At 26.0% G+C, this 27,982-nt stretch overlaps 1 protein-coding gene across 1 annotated transcript in view; it reads left to right on the forward strand.

Annotated features, from left to right (window-relative positions):
* The window catches only part of LOC119670873 (midnolin homolog), a 110,498-nt gene that overhangs the window by 73,996 nt on the left and 8,520 nt on the right, over positions 1 to 27,982 (forward strand). Inside the window, exon 2 of the mRNA XM_038081297.1 lies at positions 2,252 to 2,339. Within this exon, the coding sequence (XP_037937225.1) occupies positions 2,252 to 2,339 (88 nt within the window). The remainder of the gene's footprint in view (positions 1 to 2,251; positions 2,340 to 27,982) is intronic.

The raw sequence follows: 27,982 nt of genomic DNA on the forward strand, positions 1-27,982 counted from the left end.
CTATAACAGTACATTCGATTCTAAACTGAAAAATCTTAAAGTGAGCTTCCAAACTTGCTTGATATATCCCAATATCTTTGTATAATACTATACCTCTCATATTGAACAATTTTGGTCTACTTGCTTTGTTAAAATAAATCGTAATATAATTTTCAAACAAATAGACAGCTAATCAATATGATGCTAATAGATTTCAGAAGCTTCCGGGTCTACACCCAGTAGCAATTGGCATTGTTAGACGATAATATGCAATGGTATTATGAATAGGGAATTATGGTGTTTATGGTGTTTATTGTGATTACATATGCCGAATTTAAGAAATTTGATCTCTCAGCGATGTTACAAGGCTGAATTAATTGTTGTAGACTTAGCGAACTTAGATAATGTAAATGGTAAAACGCAAAAAAGTGATTAGTTATGACAGAGTACACACAAAGCAAAACATCATATAAGCACAAACAACATTAAATAAATAATAATACCTGTAATAATTCTTCTGAAATTCTTCTGCTGAAGGCAAAAGCGAATATGCCGAAATACGTATTGGAATATACAAAAACAACGATTGAAATAAAAGTTAAAACTCTGAAAAAACTTTAAAACAACACTAGTTTAATCCGATCACCAAGTACTTCACACACAAAGAAATGTAATGCAATTACTAAATATTTGCATCAGCTAATATAAGATATATTATATATTTCACACACAAAGAAATGTAATGCAATTACTAATATTTGGATCTGCTAATATAAGATATTTTATATATTTACGTCAATACACCAATTCAATTCGTTGTTATATTTCCCCTAATTTTTACTTTATCACGACTAATTGAATTCATTGGTATCTATAAAATAGAACGGGTCAGCTGATTTCTTACAGTACAACTAATTCAGTATTTACTCCTACATGAATTTTACCATGAATATTTAAATAAATTTTTTTTATTAAGTTAATATCGGTTAGTGGAATGTCTACGGTACAACTAATTCAGCCTTAAGTTTTTAATTATTTGCGAAAAAATTACATTTTCATCTATTGTTAAAAAGAACAGCATAGAAATATTGTTCTTTCTATGATAAACATTTTTATCTTACAATATCTTAAACATTTTTCGAAAAACAAAAACCGAATTTTTAGAAATATTTCGTTTGAATTAAAATTATTAAAATAAAATTGATGGTCAAAAATCGCATATCTATCTATATATCTGAAATAAATGATATGCTTTTAAAAAAAAACCTTGTAAAAATTTATTACAAACAAACATATACACAAATTTACATAAAACCCCAAAGAAAAAACTTTCTGCTTATAAATATAAACGACGGATATTGCTTGCATATGCATATATATCTATATTTACTTACATACTCGTATCTATATATCGTTTATAAGGTCTTAAGTTTCGGCTAAGTCGAAGGTTACAGTGATTTTTTGTGTTTTGTATCGTTTAATTTTTAAATAATTCATTAAACATTCAAGTGACAAAGTATCTATGCACACTGCTACATATAATAGACGTACTGCTCGCAGATACACGTACTCGTACATATGTAGTACGGCGATTAGTTTTTTTTCCTTTGTTTTGTTGCAGATTTAGACATTTTTATTGTTATTATTCGTTGCACACATCCTCACATACATGAAATTTTAATTTATTTCCATACAACAATAAATAAATATGCCTTGCATTATTTTAATAATAATGACTTTCTTACCTACACAATCGACAAACATATCGACAAATGCTCGTAAGTATTTGCACATTTTATTTTTGATTTGTGTTGGTGTGAGTTTAGTTGTATTGACTTTAGTTAAGTTGAGTTGAGTTGAGTTGTCGTTAAGTTGTCGTTAAATGCCAAAGACAAGCTTTTGTTTTGGCCAAGTTCACAGTAACAAAAACCACAACAAAAATGTGTTTATATTGCTAAGTACTACCGTTTATAGAATTGAATTGTTATTGTCTTGGTTTATCACAACAAACAAAGAAAATTCTCTGAATGAATTAAATTCTTTATCTTATGTTAACTGTTAGTTTCACGTGCTTTAAAAAAAGTAGTCCATCATAGATGCTGACTACAATATCGTTTGGTAGATAGATTTTTGCTTAAAAGCTTCTTTTATGTTTCAGTTATGTATTTGTATTGAATGCAGTATATATAATTAATTTTTTTAATTACTTTATTAGTTTAAAAATTTTTAATAAATATTATTTAATTAATTTTTATAATTCTTTCTATTGCAGAGAACTACAAGATGGCATACTTAAAGATAACAACTTAATGGATGGTTCAAAAATTATATTAATACCAAATGTAGAGACTGGATTATTGGTAAGAATTTATCAATAAACTTAATACTTTTTTATATATCAATATGTTGCTAATTAAATTTAAATTTAATTAATTTTTAATTTACTATATAACAAATCATTTTAACGTGACGTAGTTTTAATTTACTGTTGTTCTGGAATGAGTTGTTGTTACTGTTAGAGTAGATTACTCCCTTTTGGGAGTATTCAACAGCACTTATTCGTCTAATTCGACAAGTGGATTCGGGAAGTAGGCCCGGACGTTCTTGGAACTAAATTAAGTTATAACAGTTACATATGTATTTATTGAAAGTAAAAGGTTTCAAATATTTTAATCTATGTTTTTTCCCGAAATTGTAAACGGCAAAATGTAGAAAAAATGCTTAGTTGTAGACAGAGTATTGTTTTTGTTTACTTTTGGTAGAAAGTATCGACTGTAATTCACTAAAAACTCCTCTTAAGAATAAAAGTGTCAGAAGTCCACAGAAATTCTGGTTTAGCCCTCCATCACTATATCGGAGAGCAATGAGTGAAACTAAAGAGGCTTAGTACAGAAGTCTAGGTTTATCTAAGCCGAAAGCCTTGGACATAGTATAAGAGGAAGGAAGGTAGATGAGGTTACATAGGGTTCATGTGGAATTCTTTTTTTAAGAATAAATCATACTTTTGATTCTAAATTTTTTGGTGGACTGGATTGGTTCATATACTACATACTACTCTGAATTACTCTGAATTCTATATTTTTTGTTTGACTGCTTTGGGGGTGCGTACACATATCATGATTATCTCTTGAAGGTCTTATTTTATTATTTCAAATTAAATAAATTATTTGAAAGCAATTATACTAATAAAATATTTTTTTTTCTTCTAAAATTTATCTAATTTTTATCTTAAAATTAGCCATCATTTCAACTACAAATGGTGTCTTTATCATTTTATTTATTGTGTACATCATTAAAAACTTGAATATCGAATAATCACTGTCAACTGAAATGTATGCGCATGTTCGAATTTTTATTTCAACTTAAAACAAATCGTCTTTCAAACGCTCCAAACCAGTTCCAAAATACTAAATTTTAATTAAGAAAAAATTGTGGTTCAATAAAAATTTATATAGTATTATTTAAAAATTAAAAATATTTCCAATTAAAAAAAATTTATTTAAATTAAAATGAGCACGCATTTTATTTTGAAAAAAAAAAAAATAAATAAATGTCACTAGTTCACCACAGTTAAATACACCACACTAATCATGGTTAATAGCCAAAAAAAAAAAAAAAATTATCAATGCAGTTAAATTGTCAAACTATGACAATATTTATTTAATTTTATGTTTTATTAATAATAATTTAAAAATTAAACAAAGACAGTTTTTTGACATACAACATATGTAAATGGGTACTCATCTATGTGTTTAAATGTTTGCTTATATATAATTAGCTACATCACAATAACCGCAAACAACACAACTTGTCTTGAATGATGACGACGGTTTCGACAATTCAACTTACAAAGTTGCTGACATAATATTGCTGCTGCTGCCGTTGCCGTTGCCGCTGTTACTGTTGCTGTTGTTGCTTAGCTTGTTCGTTTGTTTATTTACTGTCTGTCTGTCAGCTGGAGTGAGTTACATATGTGAAATTGTTAATGCCAATTCATTTTATCATGTGCAAAACAACAAACAAGCGTACAGTCAAGTCAAGCTTAATAAAGTCTTTAAAAAATCGCAATCCGTTGCGCATGCGCAACATCTCTGTCTTAACACAACTAAACACATATGCGTGTGTATTTGTGTGTATGTGTATGTAGGTTGAAGAGTGAAGTTTTTAAGGTTAAAACACAGTTTTTAATTTATTAGTAATTTAACATATTAATATTTAATAAATTCAATTTAATTATATTACAATTAAAATGATCATTTTTATTAGCTACTATATTTAGATACAATTACAAATAATTTTAAATAAATTATTATCAGTGATTTTTTAAAAAAAATATGAATGTATTTTTTCCAATATTATAAGTGTTTTTATTTTTAAGAATTTTATATTCTTAACACTCGTCGCAAGTTCATTTTATAAATGTATATGACTGACGCTGATCGAATTGTTTATTTAAATATTTACTCTGAAAAAAATTGATTACATTACACATTCCCAGCAATTCAAAGTAATTATTATTCTACTTAAAAAAATTAGTCATTCCCAAGCAAATAAAAAAAAACCAAACAAGAATTCTTTATAAAAAAAAATGCTTGTATTTTTGATAATTTATCATGGACGAGTATATCTAGTAAAACCGACCGGTATATTAATCATTTTTGATTTTATTTTTAATTAATTTCTTAATTATATATACGAATACAAATAAATAAATTTATTTATTTTATTTTTAATGAATTTTTTAAACCAAATTGTTTAAGTAAAATTTGATTTATTTATTTTTTAAATGATAATGGATTGCTTTTAAAACAGCGAGACAAATCTTGTATATTATATACTAAAATAATTAAGACGTACATTTAAAATATCATACTGCACATAAATTGACCTACTAAATTAAATAAATCTACGCGCCACTCACGCAAGCAGTCAATACTCAACTAAATATTATATATAAAGGTGATTAAGTCATACATTTGAAATGTCATACTGCATATAATAAAAAAAATTAAGTTTGTCTTCAGCTGATGGCCTCAGTAGCCGGAGCTATATCTATACATGTTAGTATTAGTTTTATAAACTAAACTATCATTATTAATAAATAAAAAAAAAAATTCATCTTAACTCTACTTCACTCACACAAGCAGTCAGTGCTCAACTCAATTTAAATAACGCGTGCACTAAAATGTGTATATTTTTGTGATATAAATGACGAAGTTCAAGATAATTAATTATAATAATAAGCGATCAATTATGGATCACATAATACTGTTATGTTTTTGGATTGTTTAAAATATTTCAGTGTATTTAGTGTAGTATTCCCACATAAGTTAATTTTATTAAACAGTTTTATTATAAGCACAACTCAAAGTTCCAGTTAACAGCACCAAAATCTTTGAAAAAATCTAATAAAACAGCAAATACTTGATTTAAGCAGTATCGCCAAAAAAGTTGAAAAAAACACAGGAAAGCTTTATTAGGTGTATATATTTTTTATAGAAAATTTCGATACATTCTCTATAATCTTTCTAATAAAGGGATAAAAATAAAATATTTTATGAAGCCAATAATATAAACTTAAACTTTTTCCTTTTAATAATATTGATTTCTATTGTGTTTGATAGAAATGCCTCTAAAAACTCTCTCTGCGATCTCTCTCATTCATACTCTTATACTCTTTTTATTTCCAACAATAAAATGCTGAAAATGTTATAGTTTATGATGTACCATAAATACATATTGTGTGAGTTTTATAATAAAGTTAGTAATATCCATACACGTCTAATTTAAAATTCCCCACCTTTAACTAGTATATTGTCTCCCTTATGATATGTATGCCCCGCGCTAAGAAATAAAGTTTGTTCCATATTTTAAATATATTATGATGTATAGGTTAGCATAACAGATTTGACTCTAATGAGATAACAATTGCTTTTATTAGTTATCTTCTCTTCCTCATTAATCTTTTAACTTAAGCAACATCTACTAGAATAATCGTGTCGGTCCGTTTTTGCTGGTGAGAGTTGGAAATATATTTTTTATATAATCATTTTTATTTATATTTTTTTTATATCAAATATGTTGAAGAGTTGATGTTGACATGGAGTTATGATAGTCCAAAATACTATTTTATGTTTATATAAGCTTATACAGATGCAGATTCAAGAACGTGGGAGTAGGTATTATTCTTTAACTTCACAACATCACCAGTCTAAAAATAAACAGTTTTTAAAAGGTTAAGTGTAAAGTGTAATATCAAAAATAATTTCAAACTAATTTGAAGATTGACTGCTTCATCATTTTCATTATAAAATACAAAATTTAGATATGAATACGTGTTTTTTTTAATTTTAAATTTTCAGTTACTTACTTTTGCTCACAATAATAAAAGTACTTATATATTTTTGTATGATGATACCTTTTTATATATATGTCACCTTTTTGTTGATTCGACTTAGGTTGACATCATTACAACTTAGTAATGGCAGAAAACGTAAGAAAAATGTACTTTTTCCATAAATCATATAATGTTGATGGATTATGTGAGTCAAATAATGTTACTCATACGCCGTGTGTAATTACAATCATCTCTTCTAGAATGACTTCAATACGAGTATCTTGGTACATGTTTTATAAATTAAAGAATGTCTTGTTTTATTTCATATTTAAATTTCAATTCTTTCTTTACATTCATCTCTGAAATGGTGTACCAATTTCAAGTACATATTTACCATTTCATCATCATCATCACCATCACATTGTGTACCTACAATGTGGAACACTTTTTACCTATTTATTTACTGAGAAAAAAAGTTATAAAAAGGCATCGAAATAAGTAGAACATCAGAAGCAACTGTTGTGCCATAAAAGCTGCCTTACTTTTATTTGCTGTATCTTTTTTGTTCGTCTTTTATTTTAACTGTCAGTTTGTTGTTGAAACACGTTCTGAATATATGTTCATACAATACCTCTGTTATACCAGATACTACATATATTTAAACTCATTGGTTTGCAAATATTTTATAAATCATAATTAATGGATTGAAGTCCCCTATTTTACTTAAGCAATGCACAGTCAGTCAGTCAGTCATTCAGTATTTAACTTTTTGACATTCCGTAGAATAATTGCTTTTCCCATAAAAATGATTTCGAAACTAGTCAATTTTATTACCAATTTTTTTTTTATTGTTATTTTTTATTATATTTTTTTTTTTTTTGTAAGTAGTCAGTAGTCAGTTTTGGTTAGTTAATAACGGATTGGTCATGTACATAATAACTTTGCTTACTTTTTATTAACTGAAAAGTTTGTTTGTGCATTCTTGACTGTCTTTACTGTCTTCTTGCGAGATGGATTTGTTTTATTTTTGTTTGATTTACTGATAATGTGAGATACTTCTACTTCTTCTGCTGGTTGTTTCTTCTTCTTCTGCTGGTTGTTCATTATTATGTGGTTTTGGTCTTTATACACTGTTATGTGTATCTATTCGTTTTATACTCACACTTCCATCTACTTCATTACACTTATTTTTTCATCGCTCTTAAATTAGGTAACATAACAGTTTCTTGCAAAGTAAGTAAATGTTCCAATAACAGAGAAATTTATTTCATTTTTATTGTTGTTTTAGTTTTGTTTTTATTAGATATTAACTTCTTTTTTTTTTTTTCTTTTTTGATATAATTTCAATTATTATTCTACGCTGTGTGATAGCTGTGAGCAATAATCTTCTTTACGGATAGATACATTGTCTTCTTAATGACTTCAAATGTATCTGCTGCTTTTATGCTATTGAAGTTTAAGTAATTTTACAATTGGTTCAAGGTTCTCAATTGTTTTGTAATCTAAATTACAGTTGTAACTAAAATATCATTGAAGAGTTTAATGTACAGAGTGAAGAGCTCTGTCTGTGAATATAGCAAGAATTAATGAAAACTGTGATTTGCCAATATTTCAAAATAACATCGTGTTCCATTTTTATTTCTAATTGCTTTTTGTACTTTTGTAACGATTCTGACTTTTTTGTATCTCTACTTCATCTTCCCGCAATTTATTAATTTACTTTATTTTAACGTTGATATTACCACATTGATGACAGATAATTTTGTTTTACTTCTCATGGTATTTTTTGACATTTTTAGCACTGAAAAACAAAGTATAATAAAAAGATACAAAAAAAAAAAAACAAAAGATATTATTTTCTGTCAGAATTATGTTGATTTCTGTTAAAAGTTTTGCAATTTTTAAAAAAAAAATAACCAAACATTTGTCGAAATGACCTTAATTACATTTACATTTATAATATTTTAGGCTTGTCAGCTTAAGAAGTCAATTTTTCGGTGTTGCTTTCAATTTGTATGATTGACTGACAACATTAACATTTACTTTTAGGCCAAGTGTTCAACTGTTCGAAAATTTTACAATCATATGTTGCACTTTACAATTTTTAAAACAAATAAAGATATATGCATTATAATAAGATTAAAAAACAAACTAGAGATAATGTATTGTTTTCGAAGAAGAAATCGATTTGATGGCTTTAAATTTGCTACATTAGTTAGAGTGGCAAGTCAGCAGATATTCTTCCATTTCTAATAATTACTTATTATTCACTATATTACTATCAAAGCTCTCGCAAGACACCTATAAAGAGAAAAAGCAGATCCATTTTATTGGTTTTAGCTAAGAGAATAGATATTTCAATTTTAACGATGAAAAGTGTGACAAACTGTCTAAGAAAAACTTCCCTTTTGTGAAAGAAACACGTTTCTTTTGAACCTCCAAATCTAATAAACTATCTAAAAAAATTTCCCTTTTGTGAAAGAAATACGTTTCTTCTGAACCTCCAAATCTGATGAACTGTCTAAGAAGAACTTTCATTTTGTCAAAGAAATATAATCTAAAAACCCAAATCTGACAAACTGTCTAAGAAGAACTTGACATTTGTTAAAGGAGTATGTTTCTTTTGAAACCTAAAGTTGACAAAATGTACTCCGAAAATGTACTTCCCTTTTGTCAAAGCAATATGTTTGTTTGAAACAGAGAAATTTGTTTCCTCTAAAATCCAAAGCTAGGTAGTCACAGACAAAGTACTCGATTTTTTTGTTCTCCTACAAGTTTGAAAAAATTTAACACCAGTAACCACAAGCACTGCAGTAAACCTTCCAGTATTACCACGGTCTCTGGTAATAACGATCTGATCTTATTATATGAAAGCCGGATTGATCATAGAGTTATACATGTCTTTCACTTATTATTAACTATCAACAAAAAATAAGAACAAGTAATAAGCAATTTAACGACCTCCAGGAGAAAATAGACCGATAACCCTAGTAATACATCTAATGCGGGCGAAACACTCTGCCTTTATATAAGTTTTTTGATAAAATAAAATTATAAAAAATTGCACTTATTAATTTGTGTTAAATATTTTATTTTTATATTACACTTTCAGTGTACATATATTGTCATTATGTATATAGAATATAGACCAATACTTCTAGAAATCTAATGCGGGCGCAAAAGTTTACGTTTTCATACCCTTCACTGTTTCTGAGTGTGATATTAAAAATCTCCACTCGAACAGAATACGTTTGAAGTTACGACCATAATATCTATTGCTAGGGATTTTCTAATATCAAACGAAGATAGAAGCTCTGGGATAGTATTTTCTTCCAGATTCATATAAAAGCCAAACAGCAAAGGCCACGTCATTGTCAAATCATGCTCAAGTCAATTGTGAACATATACTATTTCATCACTTAAGCCCGTTTCATCTTGTTCATGTGATAGGGAAGGTAAAGATACTCCTTCACACAACCTCAACTCTGTTATACTGTTGACGAATAAAGGACAGTTTTAATATTTTAAAATATATAGAAATATTTAGTAATTATGGTATAATTATTTGTTGTTGTTTTTTTTTTTTTGTTACAGTAAAGAGACTTGTGAAGTTTGATTTTAAAATATTATTCAAACCACGTTTTTTCCAAATGATTATTTTCATTTGATTATTGGATTTTTTGAAATAATAAATTTTTCATAATCCTATAGAAAATGTTAATCACATTAACACATAAATTTTTAATTAAGTTATTATCTTTTATTGTTTAACATTGTCTGTCTTTGACTTTTGACTATAATAATAAACGTTGTCTATAATCAATTAAAATACAAATGTGCTTCTTTTGAAATACTAAAAATAAAATAAATTTCACAAAATTTTATCACTAGCCCAAACTGTGAAAACAATGAATGAGTTCATCATCTTTATCTTTTTGAATAAGCGTTTAATTTATTATCGATTTCTTAGTACTACCGACCAAACAATCCAGCACAATCCAACAATGGATGATTGTACTATAAACGCATACAAAGAAATCATAAATTTGGTATATAATGGTCAATAGTAGTCATCATCATCATCACCATTATGATTATCGGTGTCGTCCTCGTCGTCGTCGTCGTAGCCAATGGACACGTACATCAACATCGTCAATCAGTTAGTAGCAGCGATTTCTTTAACTGTGTGTTGCACCCTTCTTTGCCTTCTTTGTCAACAATAACCAACGCTTTAAACGGATTGCTGAAGCTATTACCGTAACGCACACTACCAGCGGCAGACGCATTTGCAGCAGCGACGGTATGAGTATTCTTTGTGTAATTTCCGCAGCCGGTACGACGGTACGCTTGGCTTTCTTTATTTGAGTGTTGCGCGCTCTGCTGCTTTACAGAGGAATTTTAACAGCATTGCAAACAGCAAGTGCAAGACGATAAAGACGACACAGCAATTAAAGTCATTTTCATTTTCATAAATTTGCCAAAAAATACAATATAATTGCCAAAATCGAGGAAAAAAAAATTATGCATAAAAATATTTTAATATTTTAAGTAAACCCAAATTCATATGCTTCTTTGGTTCTCGCTGCAGTTGAATTGATGTAGTCATCATCATCACCATCTTCATCATCACCATCTTCATCATCGTCATCAGGATTGTAGATACTCTTTTTTTCTTTGCTGCTGAAAAATTTACGATAAATGCTTAATTGTTTGTCATTTGTTTGCACAATGATTGTCAGCTGTTATCTTCTTTCTTTTAAATTTAACATTAAATTATTAATAATAATTTAAAAAAAATATCTCTTCAAGCATTTTCCAACATATCAATTGGTGGGCACACATCACACGCAACTTCCTCACGTCTTACGCACATGTGAATTGCTGGTATGCGCCAACATAACTTTTGCTGGAAAGTGACAAGATACTTTTTTTTTTTTGATTGGTTTGAGCCAAGTTCGCAAAAATGTTAAATGTCAGTCCAAAATTATGTGACATATATACTCAAATAATTCCATTTATTATTATTATTACTTTAATCGTTTATTGCTTTTGTGTTCGTATAAAGCAAAAATCCTGCACAGAATTGGCGTCAACCCGCCTACACCTTGAACGTAGCTAAAATATCTTAATTCATAATGACTGCTTCTTGGTGGCTGTGACTGTGACTGTGATTGTGACTGTGTCTGTGGCTGTGGTATTAAATTTAAAATCACATGAGTAAACAACAGTGCAGTCGACAGTGCTGTTATCGCTATTTAATATTTAAATTAAAATTTAAATATAGTGCAGATACATTCTGTTTAATATAACTAAACAACAACTAAAATGTAAATTTCCTTAAGTATAAACATTTATTGGCGGATTTGCTAGCGGAACGTTGAGATAATTTTATGTTATGACGTCAGACAGTGATTCATAAGTTTAAAATAAATTTGCTTAATGATATGATGAAATTCTTTTGCACAAGTGTAGCTGTTTATTCCCTTCAAAGTTTTTGGCAATTTATTTGAATTAGTTGGAAAAGGTAAAATAAGTAGCTGTATTCTATACATTTTAGCTGAAAATAAATTGGTAATTTTAAAAATATTTATTTTCAAAATTAGCAGCATCACTGTTACAATTATGTTATGGAAAAAGAAAAAGAAATGCAGAGGGGAGTATATAAAGAATGATTATCTATTGTTGAAAGTATAATTCTCTAACAATATATTGTGAAATGCATAAATATAAAATAATTTATAATGACTCTTCCTATGACGAAAAGAAAATAGAAGGGTTCGTACAGTAATGCAGAAACAACAACAAAAATTTTTAATGTTAATTTTTGTTTGTCGAATGTGAAGCGTCTTATGATGAAAAGAAAATAGAAAGACTCGCACGGTAATGATAAAACAACAACAAAAATTTTTAATAATTAATTTTTATTTGCCGAAAGTGACGTATCTTATGACGAAAAGAAAATAGAAGGGTCCAAAAAGTAATAAGGATTCGCACAGTAATAATAAAACAACAACAAAAATTTATTATAATTTAATTTTTATTTGCTGAAAGTGACACGTCTTAGGACGAAAAGAATATAGAAGGCTCCGAAAAGTAATAATACAACAAAATATTTTTTAATATTAATTCTCGTTTGCCGAAAGTGGCGCGTCTTATGACAAAAAGAAACTATTTAAAAATTAGAAAAGTTCAAATAGAAATGAAAAGACAATAACAAAAATTTCAGTTAATTTATTAAAATTTGAGTGACCATATAACGCCGTTTCGAGTATTGCCAAGTACTCATCATTAGTAATTTAAAAAAATATTCGAATGTTTATTTAATTAATAAGTATATAATTTATTGGACTGCAAGTGTCAGTCTTCAATAATTGAAGTTTGGGTCTTACCCAAATTTATTATGCACATTTAGGAAAGGAACCCTTAAACTAAGTAATCGAAGAAGTTTTTTTCAGCTCTTAACTGCTGACGGTTTTTATAACATAAAAATTTAAGTGGACTTTAAAATTATAAACAATTATTAAGTCAAAAATTATAAAACTATCACCAACATCAGTGGAAAGTTGTTATATTTCTTCAATCGGAACAATTTAATTATTTAATTATATTATAAGTATATTTAAAAATATTGAAAACAAACCGATCGTGTATTTTTCAAACAAAAAGATGAAAAAGAATAAGCAAAATATTCCAAATTTTTTTAAATAGCATAAACGATTTCACAATCACAGTCTTTGGGACCGAGACCATTCTAATTATTTTTAAAAATTATTATGGTTGTTAGGCACTTAAAGTTCACTTAAAATTCAATTAAAAAACTGTAATTGTTCAATCGGTCCCTTAATGTGCATTGTAAAATTAACCCTTTGTCTTTTAATTTCATTAGTTTCGATGTATTAAATTACTTTAAGTTGGTTAATATGATTTAACAGACTCTTAAAATAGGTATTAATAGGTGTAATTTCAAAATTTTTATAACTATCTGTGTCTTATAACTAATTTTTATATGTACACACATTTTATCTTTGTATAATTTTAATACTTGAATATATAGAAATATAGAAAAGACATATATTAACGAGTGTGATGAGTCCTAGTCCTTAAACAAGATGTTAATGAGCGTTAAATAACAAATTTAGATCCACTAAATCAGAAAGTAAAAAATATTGTAGAAAATAAAATTTGTCGTTAAAAGTAATTAGATCGTAACTTAATCGTGGGAATTAAGTTTTCAAAAAGATACTAATTGGTAGAACGAAATATAATTTAAAATATAATTTTAAAAGTTTTATAATTAACATCGTTATTAGTCAGTCAGTCTGGACAGTCAACTTATGTCTGAAACAAATTTTATTTTATAATGTGATGGAAGTAAAGTGTTGTGATTGTTACTATTCATTGTTTTAAATTTTTTTTTATTATGATCTATTGGCAGGCTCCGAAGAGTCAACATGATGTCTTTGAACCTTCAGTATTAACTTATAAGAATCTATTATTATGGATGTTATATTAATAGGTGTATCATTGCTTACTCAACAAATAAGTTTGAGTTTTCCTGGTTTAAGGTAAAAACTTTTCTTTAATCATGTACTACTCCCATTTTATTAAAGTCAACTAATATAATACATATTTTATTTCTTGTCCTGAACATTTCTATATATGAATGGCACTACATCCTAAATTATTTTGTTTTCACATAAACCTTTAAACACTTTTTTTAATAGATAAAGAATTTTTGTTTTATAGTATTCGAAATTAATTATGCTCTATTTTTTCCGTTGTAATGAAATGGCTGTCCAATCACTTATATATAAATATTTTGTATCTATTAAATTTTTTTTTCTAATTCTTTACATTGTCAGGAGTAAATATCACATTTTCAGCTAAGATTATCTTGGCTTATATGTTATAAACACCTACTCTTTTTTGTTGGGTTTTAATAATTAATTAATTTTTATTTTTTAGTATTTAATTTAAACTTGATTATATTCTATTTTTCTCAATTTGATGAAAAACGGGCTTACAATCACGTATCATCTTTAGCTAAGGTCGTCTAAAGAGATACACCATCTATCCATTTTCTTCTAATTCTCAACATAGCTACAAGTAAATTTAGTACTGTATTAAATATGGTACTCTATCTTTAGGTCGTCTAAACATATACACCATCTATCCATTTTCTTCTAATTCTCAACATAGCTACAAGTAAATATAGTACTGTATCGAATATAACCTTGTTCTGAGACCCTATGCTCTCTCTAACAGGAGTTAAAGGAAAATATCAACATCCAATATAATCTTGTTTTATTATATATAAACACTTATACTAATTTTTGGTTTTAATAAAAAAATAATTTTTGTTTCGTAGTTCAGGTTTTGAGTCTTTTTGGTGTTAGTGGATCTAGGCACTTTTACTCTTTGATGATAGCTGGGGTATTTCTATTTCGTAATATTTGAATTTAATTATGTTTCATTTTTCCGATTTGATGAAATGGATTTTCAATCACGTAAACCTATTTTGTTAAGGTCGTGCTTAAGATATACCATCCATCAATTTTTTTCTTATTCTAAACATTGCTAGGATGAAATATAGTATAACGGTGCAGATTATCTTGATTTGCATAAATACTTATACATATTTTTTGGTTTTAATAGATAAATAATTTTTCTTTTTTAATATTTGAACTCAATTGTGTTCCAGTTTTTGCGATTTAATGAAACGATGCTTCAATCACGTATACCATTTTGATAAGATCGTCCATGAGATACACCATCTCTACATGTTTTTCTTAATAATGGAAGAGTAAATAAGTGTTTTTACATTAATAATATTTAATATTTTTTTTTTGTTGGGTGGGTTTTAATAGATAATAATAGTTTTTTTTTGTAATATTCGAACTTAATTGCCTAACCAAATGGTAGCTTTTAATAATTTTCAAACGACAGGGAAATTGAGTGAAAATATCTATGTTTTGTGCTTTCATTTTTTGCACATTATTTGAAATTCTAAAATTAAAAATAAAAGTACAATACAGACAAATACAGATACAATCAATATATTTGTACCAAATATTTTATTTATAATTTTTTTCTATAAAATTTTTGAACAATGATGCTGTGATGCGCTAAACAGTACAGAAGCCACCAGCCGTCAGGATTAAATTAGACAACAAAGACGCTGCTACTGCGCTGCCTCAGATTCGTTTTGTAGAATATGATTTGGCATTATTTGGATGAATTTGTATCTGCAATGTGAATGTTGTTTAGCTATTTTTAAATTTGTGCAAATTTTTTTTTATTATTTTTTTTTTCTTCTTGTTTATAAGTTAGTCAGTCGCTGCATGTATATTTATGTACATACATTTGCGATTATGTCGATATAAATATTTGAGTGTACATAATTGGAAATTGTATCTGGTCGTGCGCCTTCATTTTAATTGAACGTAATAAATATTTTGGCAAAGTAGAGAGGAGGCATATTATATTGAATTCACAAAAGAAAAAAAATTAAATTTTCAACAAAAATATATAGCATATAAATATTTTTTAAATTTATTTTTAATAATTATTTTAAATTACAATTTTTTTGCATATATTTTTTAAAATTAACTCGATTATTTATATGTATCTCGAGTGCTTGCTCGCTTGCTTGTCATTTATTAAAAATTTATAAAATTAAAATTAAAATAATTTTTGTTTTTGAAATAAAAGTGAATGTGTGAATGGAAATATATGACAAAGTTTGTTGCTGTGTTGTTTCAGTTGTTCTCATTGGACTCATTTTTTTGCGTTGCGTATTTGCTAAAATATTTTAAAATATTCGTTTATTGTATTTTTGAGATTTTTTTTTGTTTTTGTAAAGTATCTGTGCTGCTGTGTTAATGTTACTGTTACTGTTGTTGTTGTTGTTGTTTTGGTGTAGATAAAGCATTGTAATATTGTGCTATTAAAGCTTATTTTGTTTATAATTAATCTTTGTTCCAAACAAATTAATTTAATTTTATATGCCATAGAATAAAAGACATTATTGTTATTTATTTCTAAAGATTTTTTTTGTACTTGTGTCTATATAAAAAAAAAATTTTTTTTTGTTTGTTAATATTTGCAAATTTGCTGAATTTTTAATTGTGATTTTATATATTTTTAATGCCTTCTCATTACAGTTCGTTTCGTTATGTTTATTTGTTTAATTTATATTTTTGCTGTAATACGTTGGTTTTGTATCTGTATCTCAGTTTGCTCACTTTTATTTATTTTAATTTTATTATATATGCATATACTATATACGATTTTTGGTAATAATGCTTTGTTCGTGATTTTAACGTACTAAAAATTTTTAAAGCTTATTCAAATATTTTATTGCAGCACATTTTTTTCAATTTTTTTTCAATTTTTTTTGAAGATTTTTCGTGACGGGAACAAAGAAATTCCAAATCGACTATGCATATTTGAACAAAAGCATTAAAAAAAGTATAAGTGAACTTTTATTTAACATCAGAGTTAATATAGATATACAATTTGAAACAGTTTATATTGTTATTAAAATTTATCCAAATAAGTCAGTTCAAAGAATTTTTAAATTTTTTTGCAAATATACCATAAAATAAAAACAAAGTATATAGATACTTCAGTCTGGGTGTGGAAAAGTACAGTGATAAAATTTGTCGTTGAGTTAGTACTTAACCACAATTTTAATTTGAATAACTCATCATCCAAGTCACTGATCGTGTTTTGAATGCTTAATTTTTGCTATATAAGTATATATTAACTAGTTTTTCTAACTCAACAAAATCCCCGCTATTGAAATGTTTTCATAATTATTTACTTATTTTTATGTCTTATAAAATATTTTATAAAATAAATAATTAAATGTTATTAAAGCTGAAAAACTGCAGAAAAATAATGAAATCGTCACCTTTCAGTATTATTATCTATTTACTTTTCAATTTCTTATGGAATAAAATACAGAATATAATCAAATATAATAAAAAAAAATATAATATAAAATATTATATAATATAAAATATTATATAATATAAAATATTATATAATATAAAATATTATATAATATAAAATATTATATAATATAAAATGAAATGTAATTAAAAATAAAATATAAAATAAAATAAAAACTTAACTACAACTATAAAAAAGAAAAATCATTTTTTTTAAAGACAACACCTTTCATATTAAATAATGCTCTCTAAGTACACAAAAATATTAGCATATATAGTAATATCAGAATGTTAATGTAGGCCTACAAGATACCACTTACCAATAAATAAAACAAGTTTTCATCTGATAACCGTGATTGTCAGATGCCCATTCTTCAGTACATTTGGCGATATTTCTAATATAAGAATTGACCAGATACTTGTATTTCTCAATGTGTCTAGTTGGTTCCAATGTGACCATCTGTCCACAGTTAGGAGACATGTGGAATCAAAATTGCTGATATATATGTATATATTATTTTTGCTTTGTAAATAATTTTTTGTTAATGTTTGTCTAATACGAGACGGAAATATAGAACATTATTTTATAACATAAAATATATTTTTATATATATAAAATAATAAATTTATTTTTGTAAAGCTTTACTACAAATTTATACACAAGTCTAAAAATATGTAATAATACAATCAATGTTTAAAGCAAATAATCAAATGTCAATATACATATCTAATCTATATTACATCCAATATGAGTTATGTTGATATTCAACGGATACTCTTAGTTCATCCATTTCATATCAAGAATTTTTTAACTGTTGAAGAATAAAGGTATGAATTTCAATATTGACATATCTCACATAAAGGCCAAGACAAAGTATTTTTATCATTTTGCAAAAATGATAAGATACTACACATTTAGGCTTTAAGCGTTTTGCTTTATATATTTTAAATTTCTTTTGTGTGATATGTTAGTTTTTTTTATATCGATTTCTTTTTTTTTATTATTTTATATTTTTGAACGGATTAATTTGTAAATGTTAAGTAATACAGAATTTTTAAATTAGTTTAAAAAAATATATTTTATTGGCACCAATATTTCGGCCATAACCTACAGTCATTATCATCAGGAAGAACTCAATTACTTTAATAATTTTTATTAATTTTAATAATTTGGTTTGTTTTACATATTTTTTAAAAATTTTTTCTCTATTTTTTTAATAATTTAATTATTAATAATTATTATACAATATTTTGGTCACAAATAAAAGTATAAAATATTTTTAATAATTTTTCTTTAATATTTTTTTTTTAATAATAATAATAGTTCACACTTCATATTAGTTTTGCAAATCTTTTTTTTTTTTGTTACATAAAATAATATTGAAAATTCCAAAAAACCCATTATATATCCTTTACTTATTATTTTATGTACTTTTGAGCAGGTTAATATGTCAATGTTAAATAATACACAAATTATTATATAATTATTAAAAAAATATTTATTATTCACACAGATATTTTAACTGTAGTCATTTTCAGGATACTTATTGTTTTAAAAATTTGTTGTATATTTTAAAATAATTTCTCGTATTTTTTAAAAATAATTTTTGTTTGTTTTTAAGTTGGAGTAATAAATAATTCTATATCTCTTATCCTCATATCCCTGTAGAGCATAGGACCTCTACCATCCTTTTATATCGGATTCTATTATTTGATTCTCGGCAGATATTATTTCAGGAAGAATTGGCTTCACTTAGCTCTTTTTCAAATAATTCCATACTTAATATTAATTTTACAAATCTATTTTTTGGGAAATAAAAGAATATTAATAATTTTCAAAAAACCTATTATAAAAACTTGAGTCAATAATAATCCACTTGAGAAAGAATTTCCGAACTAAATAAATTCTACATATACTATTTACCAGTTTAAATGAAAATCATATTCTCCATCATTTAGAAAAACTTCTGGGAAAAAATTCTTAGATATGTACTTTGGGTTTTCTTTCTTCACTTGAAAGAAGTAATTTTCTACCGCTGGATTTGAGGCTCTTTGTTTATTGTTGTTTTTCTAATAAGAATGGTGGCGCCTATAATAGTAGATTTGTTGTTGGTACTGCGGCTGCAATCTATAATATCATTATCAGTAATAGGAACTTTATAATTTGTTATTGTTGTTTTTGCTATTTGTTTTACTTTTTTTAATGTTAATATTGTTAAACACACTTGTCATTGTGTACACAAAAAAAATAAAAAATAAATGCAAATAATTTAAATGTGTTCAAAGTTTTTCCATTGCAAAAACTTAATTACTTTTTTGATTTTATATTTTTGTATTAATTATTTTGCACTTTAGTTAGTTGTTGTTGTTTTTGCTTTTGCTTTTCCTTTTCCTTATTTAATTTCAATCATTATTGTTTTTGTATTTTGTGTTTTGTGTTTTATTTTTGTTATTATTTGTTGAAAATATCAAACAAAGAACAATAATAATAGCAGCAGCAGCAACAACAAAAACAAAAACAAAGAAACACTATAAATTTTATTTTTGTTTGTTGATTTTTGTGTTGAAGCAACCAACCACTGCCACACCTTGGAATACTTACTTTGATGGCGACAACAACGATGACAAGAATGTGTGTTGATAAAATATATGAACTCACACGTTTACACATACATACACAAGCAAGCAAGCTAGCAAGCAAACAAAATTTGTATTTTATTTTTGTTATTACTTTTGTTTTTGCTTTTGGTTTTTTTTGCACAAGCAATCATACACAATAGTACACACAAGTATTATCTATAGTTGTGCTTAGCGCCAGCCGGCTTATTGCGCACAACATACATATACATATATAGACTTTTTGTTTTAGCCCACTTTACACCACTCCACACCACACCACACTATACCACTAACTAACTGTACTTTACAGTCACATGTAGCAGCACTTCAACTATGAAAAGAAATATGAAAAGAATTTATTTGAAAAAAAAAAAAACCCATAATTTACACATAAGCATTTCTAACCCGCTGTCTCTCTCTCCCTCTCTCTACCTATCTTTATATATTTTTGCTTGTCGCACGACGTTTTGTTTGTTCTATTATCAACCTGTGCTGAGCTGTGCTGTGCTGTGCTTTTAATAAAACTTTATCACTTCGCTAGCAAAAAATGTGTTTAACTTTAACTGAACTCTTAACTATTTTTAGTTTTTAATTATACAAATATCAATTGAACATGATGAGCGTGTATGCCGATCAGTATACACACAAACTCACCACTCGCGGCGTTGGGGCTCATAAGTCGAAGTACAAACTCAATTCGCACCATACAAATTAATAGTTGCTGCTTGCTTATGCAATGGAAACTACACACCAAAATCCCTCCCTTGTTTTGTAAACATTATAACTTGTGAATAATGAACAGCGAATTATTATATGGCGTATATTTTATATTTTCAAGTTTACTCAACAAAAGGCATTAAATAATTAATTTATTAATAATTAATTTGTGTAAAATTCATTTGAAATTCGTTTTCAATATTTCCAAAATTATCCAAAGAAATGAATGTATATACCATATATACATATATGTATGTAAATCAACTTTTTCCATGTGAAATTTGATTTCTTGAAACTATTTTTTTTTAATTACTAATTTATTTATAAATAAAATAATTTAATTTCACTGGGTTTTAGTTTATTTCTTGTCAAGTTTATTATTATTTTAATTATTAACCAAAAAAAATTTTTTTTTTATATATGAAATGCAATTTTCTCAAGCTATTTTTTTTTTAATTATAAAATCTTTTTGGATTCAAAAAACTTATTTAATTTTTCAATTATTTTCTTTAAAACTTTCAGACTTAATTAAAACCTCATGCATTGGAAAAAAGTATAAAATTTTTGAAAATAAATTTCACATATGACTTCACTATCAGTTGAGATTTTTAATTATTTTTTTTGCTTACTTATTTTTTAATTTTTTGAATTATATTTCATATGTTTTTACAAATTTTTTTTATTATTTGTTATTTATTGATTATCTTTTATCATTATGATTTTTTTAAGATAATTTCTAATTGTTTTTATATTTTTTTGATTAATTTTTTAGTAATGAATAATTATTATTCCTTTACTCTTTTCTACTGTATGTGATACTTATTAATTTTTTATTTAATTTTCTTATATTTTTAATAAGATAATATTATTATTATCCTATTATGTTATTATTATTAAATTATTGTTTATTATTCTTCTCTTTAATTATTATTATCTTATATTTGAATTTAATTTTTTTATGCTGTTTATTTTTACAAACTATTTAATATTATTACATAATTTACTGTAATCCATAATTTTATTATTTTTGTATCTTTAAATAATTTTTTTAATATTATTTTTGTTTTTTAAATTTATCCACTTAGATTTATTTCCATTTTATTAATATTATTTTTTTTATTTCATTATTATTATTATAATTTTTTATTTTATTATTAATAGTATTAACTTTTATTTTATTATTATTATTATTATTTTTTATTTGATTATTATTAGTATTATTTTTTATTTCATTATTATTAGTGTTATTTTTTATTTTATTATTATTAGTATTAACTTTTATTTTATTATTATTATTATTTTTTATTTTATTATTATTATTATTTTTTATTTTATTATTATTATTATTTTTTATTTTATTATTAGTTTTATTATAAATTTTTATTATTTTTGGCAGTAAATATTACATATTTTTTCATTATTTTACATTTTATGATTATTATTTTTTTTATGAAGTTTAGTTTCTAATAAATATATCTTTTGGGAAAGAAATTTTTTTAATATTACTCATACGCCACGAGTTCTATGAAAAATTGTTATTATATTTCTTGGATTTATTTATCATACATTATTAGTTTCCCAATTTATAGATAATCATTTCCGTCGAGTAATACTCATATTGCACAAATGTTTACAATTACATAAATATATCCATATGTTTATATGTATCTACGTGTTGAACTATATTAGCTTGAATATATTTATTTATATATGATGAAATCATAATGTAAATATAGTGTTATATCATGTATAACTAAAAATATATATATTTTTAGTTATTATTATATATAACAAATATATATATTTTTATTTGTACTTATATATATTCCGACTATTCTTGAAAGTCATCATTAGCATAAGAACTAATTAACAAACGTTAATTAATATTAATAAAATCTATATCCATTCGTCATGTTTTTAGTTTCGCTGTCCACAGTACAATGAAAACTATGTTTTTGTTCTGAATTTATTTATTTATTTTTATTTTATTATAACAAACAACTTTTTTTATTAAAAATTGAATTAATTGTATAAAAAAAATGTCTGTTGTTACAATTGATTCTTGTTGAATATTTTCATTTTGCTCTCATTAAAAACATTAGGATTTTGTGGCATAGTTTTTTTTTAAAAAATATTTTTATTAAATTTTTTTTATAGAAAATATTTTTTTAAATGAATAAATAAATATTTCACTCAAATATTTTTAATATTTTATTTTAAAAATTATATTTAAGAAAAACAAACCATTACAGAATTGTATATACACAAAATGTTATAAATGTGTTTACAAAAATATTTTTATAAAATGCAGTCATATTTTAAGTTTTCAATTAATTTGTATCTGACAGATATGAAACTAAAATGAAAGTGAAAGCACAATTTTGCGCAGTGATACTCTCTATTAAATAAAATACACACAAACAGCATATGTTTAACAAACTGCATAAACCGCAACAGTGAAAATATAAGAGAAAAAAATTTAAAAAAAAAAATTATTCATAAAAAAATATAACAAAAAACTCAAACATTTTCACAAAAAAAGAAACCAACAAATAATGAAATAATATTTATTTTTTTGGAGAAAATAGTTCAAAAAAACACCATAGATACACAATGATGTTGAGATACAAATAAGTTGAGATACAAATGGCAACGAAAATGGCAAAATATGATGTATTTGCAGTAAAAACATAATTAGTTAATATATATTTTAATATTTAAAAACTGTGACAAACAAACACACAAACAAACAGACAGACATTATATGTATATATGTATCTTTGGTCAAAATTTTTTTTTGTTTGCTGTGACTAACAGAGTAAAAATGACGATTGAGGCGATGAGCTTGTAATTTTTATTTGGTGAACGCGGCAACGTGATGCATGCCAACTTGGTAACAAGTAAAAACCGGGTTAAAGCCCAGCATGTGAGGCAATTACCACAACAAAAAAAAAAAAAATTAAGTTAATAAAATAAATACAAGCCATAAAAAAAACATTTAACAACAAAGCAAAGCAAAACTTATGCGTGAAACGTGCGTTAAAATTTGTTCACAGTTTAGATACAAATATTTTTTTTTTGTCATATATTTTTTTTTTGTATATTTTATTTTGGTTTGTTTTAATTTGCAATTTGAAATTTGAAATTTCCAATGGGGAAAACTTTAAAGTTTGCGTAGTAACATGAAGGCAATGGCAATAATTAACCATCATATAAACTATAAAACCAGTAGGTAGAAGATAGGCAGGCCGTCAGACCAACTAACAGGTAGGCCTAAACATATTTTACACACTTTCTCACAGAAAAGGTTGACAAGCAGCAGCAGTCAGTCAGGCAGGCAGACAGACAGGCCGGCAGGCGGTAGCTATAGGCACTAAATTTATAACTTATAGATACATTTCATTTCACAAAACATTTATTTATTTTTTTTTTTTTCACTTTTTTTCACGTTTGTTAATTCTGTTTAAACAATTTTATTATAGTTACAGTATTTTAAAGAAAGTTTTTTGTAGTTTTTTGTAGTTTTCTGTATTGTTACGGTTAAAAGTGTACCAAGGTCAGCAGAGCAGAGCAAATAAGTATCTCTGCGATACAACAATCAGGCGTCGTCGTCGGTACGTACGTAAGTTACGTTTCATGATGAAAACTGAAATCGGTGAAAATATCTTACGTCATCTTTAGTTGTTGTACTTTGCTTTATTGTTTCTTATATTTAATTTTTTTTTACGTTTTTTTTTTAATGTTTATTATTTTTTTTTTTTGCTTTTGGTTTTTACAAAATATACAATGCCAATTTATTTATTTGCAATTAGTTGCAACATTTATAAATACAAATTTCCGTTTATTTCTTATCAAATCGCAACAGATTTCCATATTGAAAAAGTTGAGAGTGAGAGATTAACCATAAAAAGATCATTGAAATGAATGCTGGTACACGTGTTTACCATCCGCTGTTCCCTTGAAAGTCAATAAAATTAATTTAAAAAAAAAATTTAATCTCATATTTAGTAGTATTTATATTACTAAATATTTATTCATATACAGAAAAACTAGTTTATCTTCTATTATAGAGCTAAACAAATTATTTAATACGCAGTACAAATATTAATGATTTGCTACGATTGATGGTTGATCTACATAAAGGTTAAGTTCTCTAAAAACAATAAAATTAAATAACTACAATAAAAAAACATGTTGTATGAGATTGCGAAAGGTTGTTTTTTTTTATTTAATTTTTTTTTTTTTTTTGTAGTACACAGATACATTCAAAATGATTTTAATTATTATGATTACAAAGTTTATGCGGAACAATTCAATTTCATAGAATATTACAAGCATTTTTTTCACAAATTGATAATGGAAGTGATTTGTTAAGCTCAATAAAATGAACAAAGAAATAGTTTTTAGTTACTAGTAATTGATACTACGTGTGAAACACGGTAATAATGTTTATTAAAAATACCTAGGTAAGGTCAATTCATGAGAGGTTATATTATATTGCGAAAGTTTCTAAGTTATAACTATTGGTGTTACCGATTGGTAAATCTGGATTCTATCTAGATTTACTCTTAATCTGTCAAATTTTGTTGCCCAATCGAACGTTTCCAGAGTAATCTGGAACAGTTGTGTTAGAGAGAATCACACTTGTCAACTCATATAAAACAGCTGTTAATTTTAGGGTAATCTTGTTAATTTGGCAAAATATCTACAGTGTTAAAAATTAAACTCAAGCGTTATACATTTCACTCGAGATTTAGCTAACGAAAATGAAAATTGCACTAAAAGTGAAGCTCATTTGAAAAAGTTACTCCGAATGCACCAATCGAAAACGGCATATGACACAAATTTCTTACTAAAATAATCAAAACTTCTTTGAAAATAACTTTATATATTTTGTTGTTGTTGTTGTTGTTTTGATTTGAGTTAGTGCTATTGCGCACTTTTACTCTATTGTGGCTGGGGGGGCTTATCCCTGCCCCACACTAAACTTTAACTATACTAGAATCATTATCATTTATTTATTTTCTAACTGATGACGGACCGTAGATCAGCATATCTTCCTTCCTTTCTTCAATAGTGGGTACACTTTTGTTTTTCTAGATCAATGATTTATATATAACATATGTTCTCAAATTTACAAACAATTATAAGATCGACAAAAACATATAGTTCATGTTTATATAATTTCATGGATTCAACAAAGAAAAAATAATAAGTGTCCAGGTTTAATATAAAATAGAAAGAAGCTCACCAAATGTAATTATAATTGATCATTATATGCAGGATACTGTCAATATAATTTTAACCAATCTTAGGCTGCACACTAATTCTCCAAATGGTGGCAACACTACCTACCACCAAGCCTACAAAACCATTTGCGTTTATAAATCATAATTCGGAACAAATTTTGTGTCTGCTGGCACTCAAGGAAGAGGTAGGAAAAATTCTAGTGAATGTTAAGAATTTAGGTCTAATTGAGGGTCTACTTAACTAGTTGAGTTATATATAGAAGTGTCAAAATATTATTGCTTCCGAACATTCCATTCTTATTTTGCAATTATAACAGATTTTATTTCTTATAAGCATAGTTTTCCGAAAAAAATTGAAAATTGTGATGAAAATTGTCTCACTCATTAAAAATCTTAACTCTGAATTGAACTAAAACCAACTTTAAAACTACTATAATTTCCCAAGTGCGTACATTTTTAATCTGTTCATAATTGATTTTAGTGGTCACAAGTTTGCGAAGACATTTGAGTCTAAGTTTTTTGGAAAAGTTTTGTCCGTCATGGAATTTGAAGGTGATGTGAGATAGTGCTATAGTAGACTAGTAAACTATAAGTAACTATTCTTATTAGTGCCCTCACGCATTATAACGTAAATTAGTTTTTATATATCTGGAATATGGGCTTCTCTATTGAGAACGGTTTTCGAAGTCATTTATATTCGTAAACAAATAAAATGATCAAGTTTACTCAACAGAGAGGAGATACTCAAATTATTATAAGAATTGAAACATCACCGTTTGTAATAGTTTGAGCGATCGTTGTGGTTATACATTAAGACTGAAAAGTTTTCGGAAATTCTCATTTAAAATTCGCGCGCTGTATATTTTTCGATATTTTAAGTTTATGTAGTTTGGCAGCACTGTCCTTAATTACTATGCCAAAAATGAGCTCGATCTGTCAGACAGTTCGTTTACGGCAGCTGTTGAAACCAGTTCACCTCAGTAGTGCGTTGCGAAATGTCTTCGACGGTCGTACGACCGTCCTGGAAGGCTTTGTACCACTCATAAACTTGAGTTTTCGATAAAACTGATTCCCCATAAGCCTTTTGTAGCATTCGCAACGATTCTGCACACGAAATTTCGTTCGAAACACAAAATTTGATGCAAACTCTTTGTTCAATATTTTTTTCCATTGTTTTTTTCGCAACGCCCTACTGAGGTGAACTGGTTTCAACAGCTGCCGTAAACGAACTGTCTGACAGATCGCGCTCATTTTTGGCATAGTAATTAAGGACAGTGCTGCCAAACTACATAAACTTAAAATATCGAAAAATATACAGCGCGCGAATTTTAAATGAGAATTTCCGAAAACTTTTCGGTCTTAATGTAAGTCGAGAACCACCCTTTGTGTTAGTTTGAGCAACCGTGACGGACACAAGAAGTAAAACTGGAGACTAACACGGTTAAACGGATGTCCGTTAATAAGAGCAATTGTTCAAAAAAAAGCTTTTATTTTATATATATATAGATAATTGTTTATTTCTAAGAAATAATGTTAAAAGAATATTGGGGACTAACAACATTCATCGCATATTAAAGATTCATCGCTTCCAACTCACAGAGTTTTTACTGTTTATTTAATTATATATGTTATATAAAATTTATTTTAAAAATGTTTAATGAATATTAAATGTATTATAAGTAAAAATTCCACGAAACAAAAAGAATAAGATCGAATAATATAACGAAATTATAAATTTAATGTTCTCGTTAAAAACTCTTTGAAAGTATATATAGATCTACTTTTTTTTTCATATATATAAAAAATATATTAAATGTATTTAAGAAAAAGTGTGCTTGTTGAGGCCTAAATTAAATTAATTATTTTTAATTATAGTAAGTAGAAAATCAGTCATGTATTTTGTACATGCAATACTTTTTCGTTATACAACTTTCAAATTAAAAACTATAAAATTTTTATTTATTTTTTATGTAAATTTTTGCAAGCTCATAAAATAAAAATTGTTAATTTTAGCAAACAAAAAAAATAAAACTTATTTTATTGCTCCATAATAATTTAATATTTTTTTAAGGCCAACAAAACGCAGTCATAGTTTAAAATTTATTTAACAAAAAAAAAAAAATATT

The sequence above is a fragment of the Teleopsis dalmanni genome, chromosome 1, assembly GCF_002237135.1.
Source record: "Teleopsis dalmanni isolate 2A chromosome 1, ASM223713v2, whole genome shotgun sequence".
Lineage (NCBI taxonomy): Eukaryota > Metazoa > Arthropoda > Insecta > Diptera > Diopsidae > Teleopsis > Teleopsis dalmanni.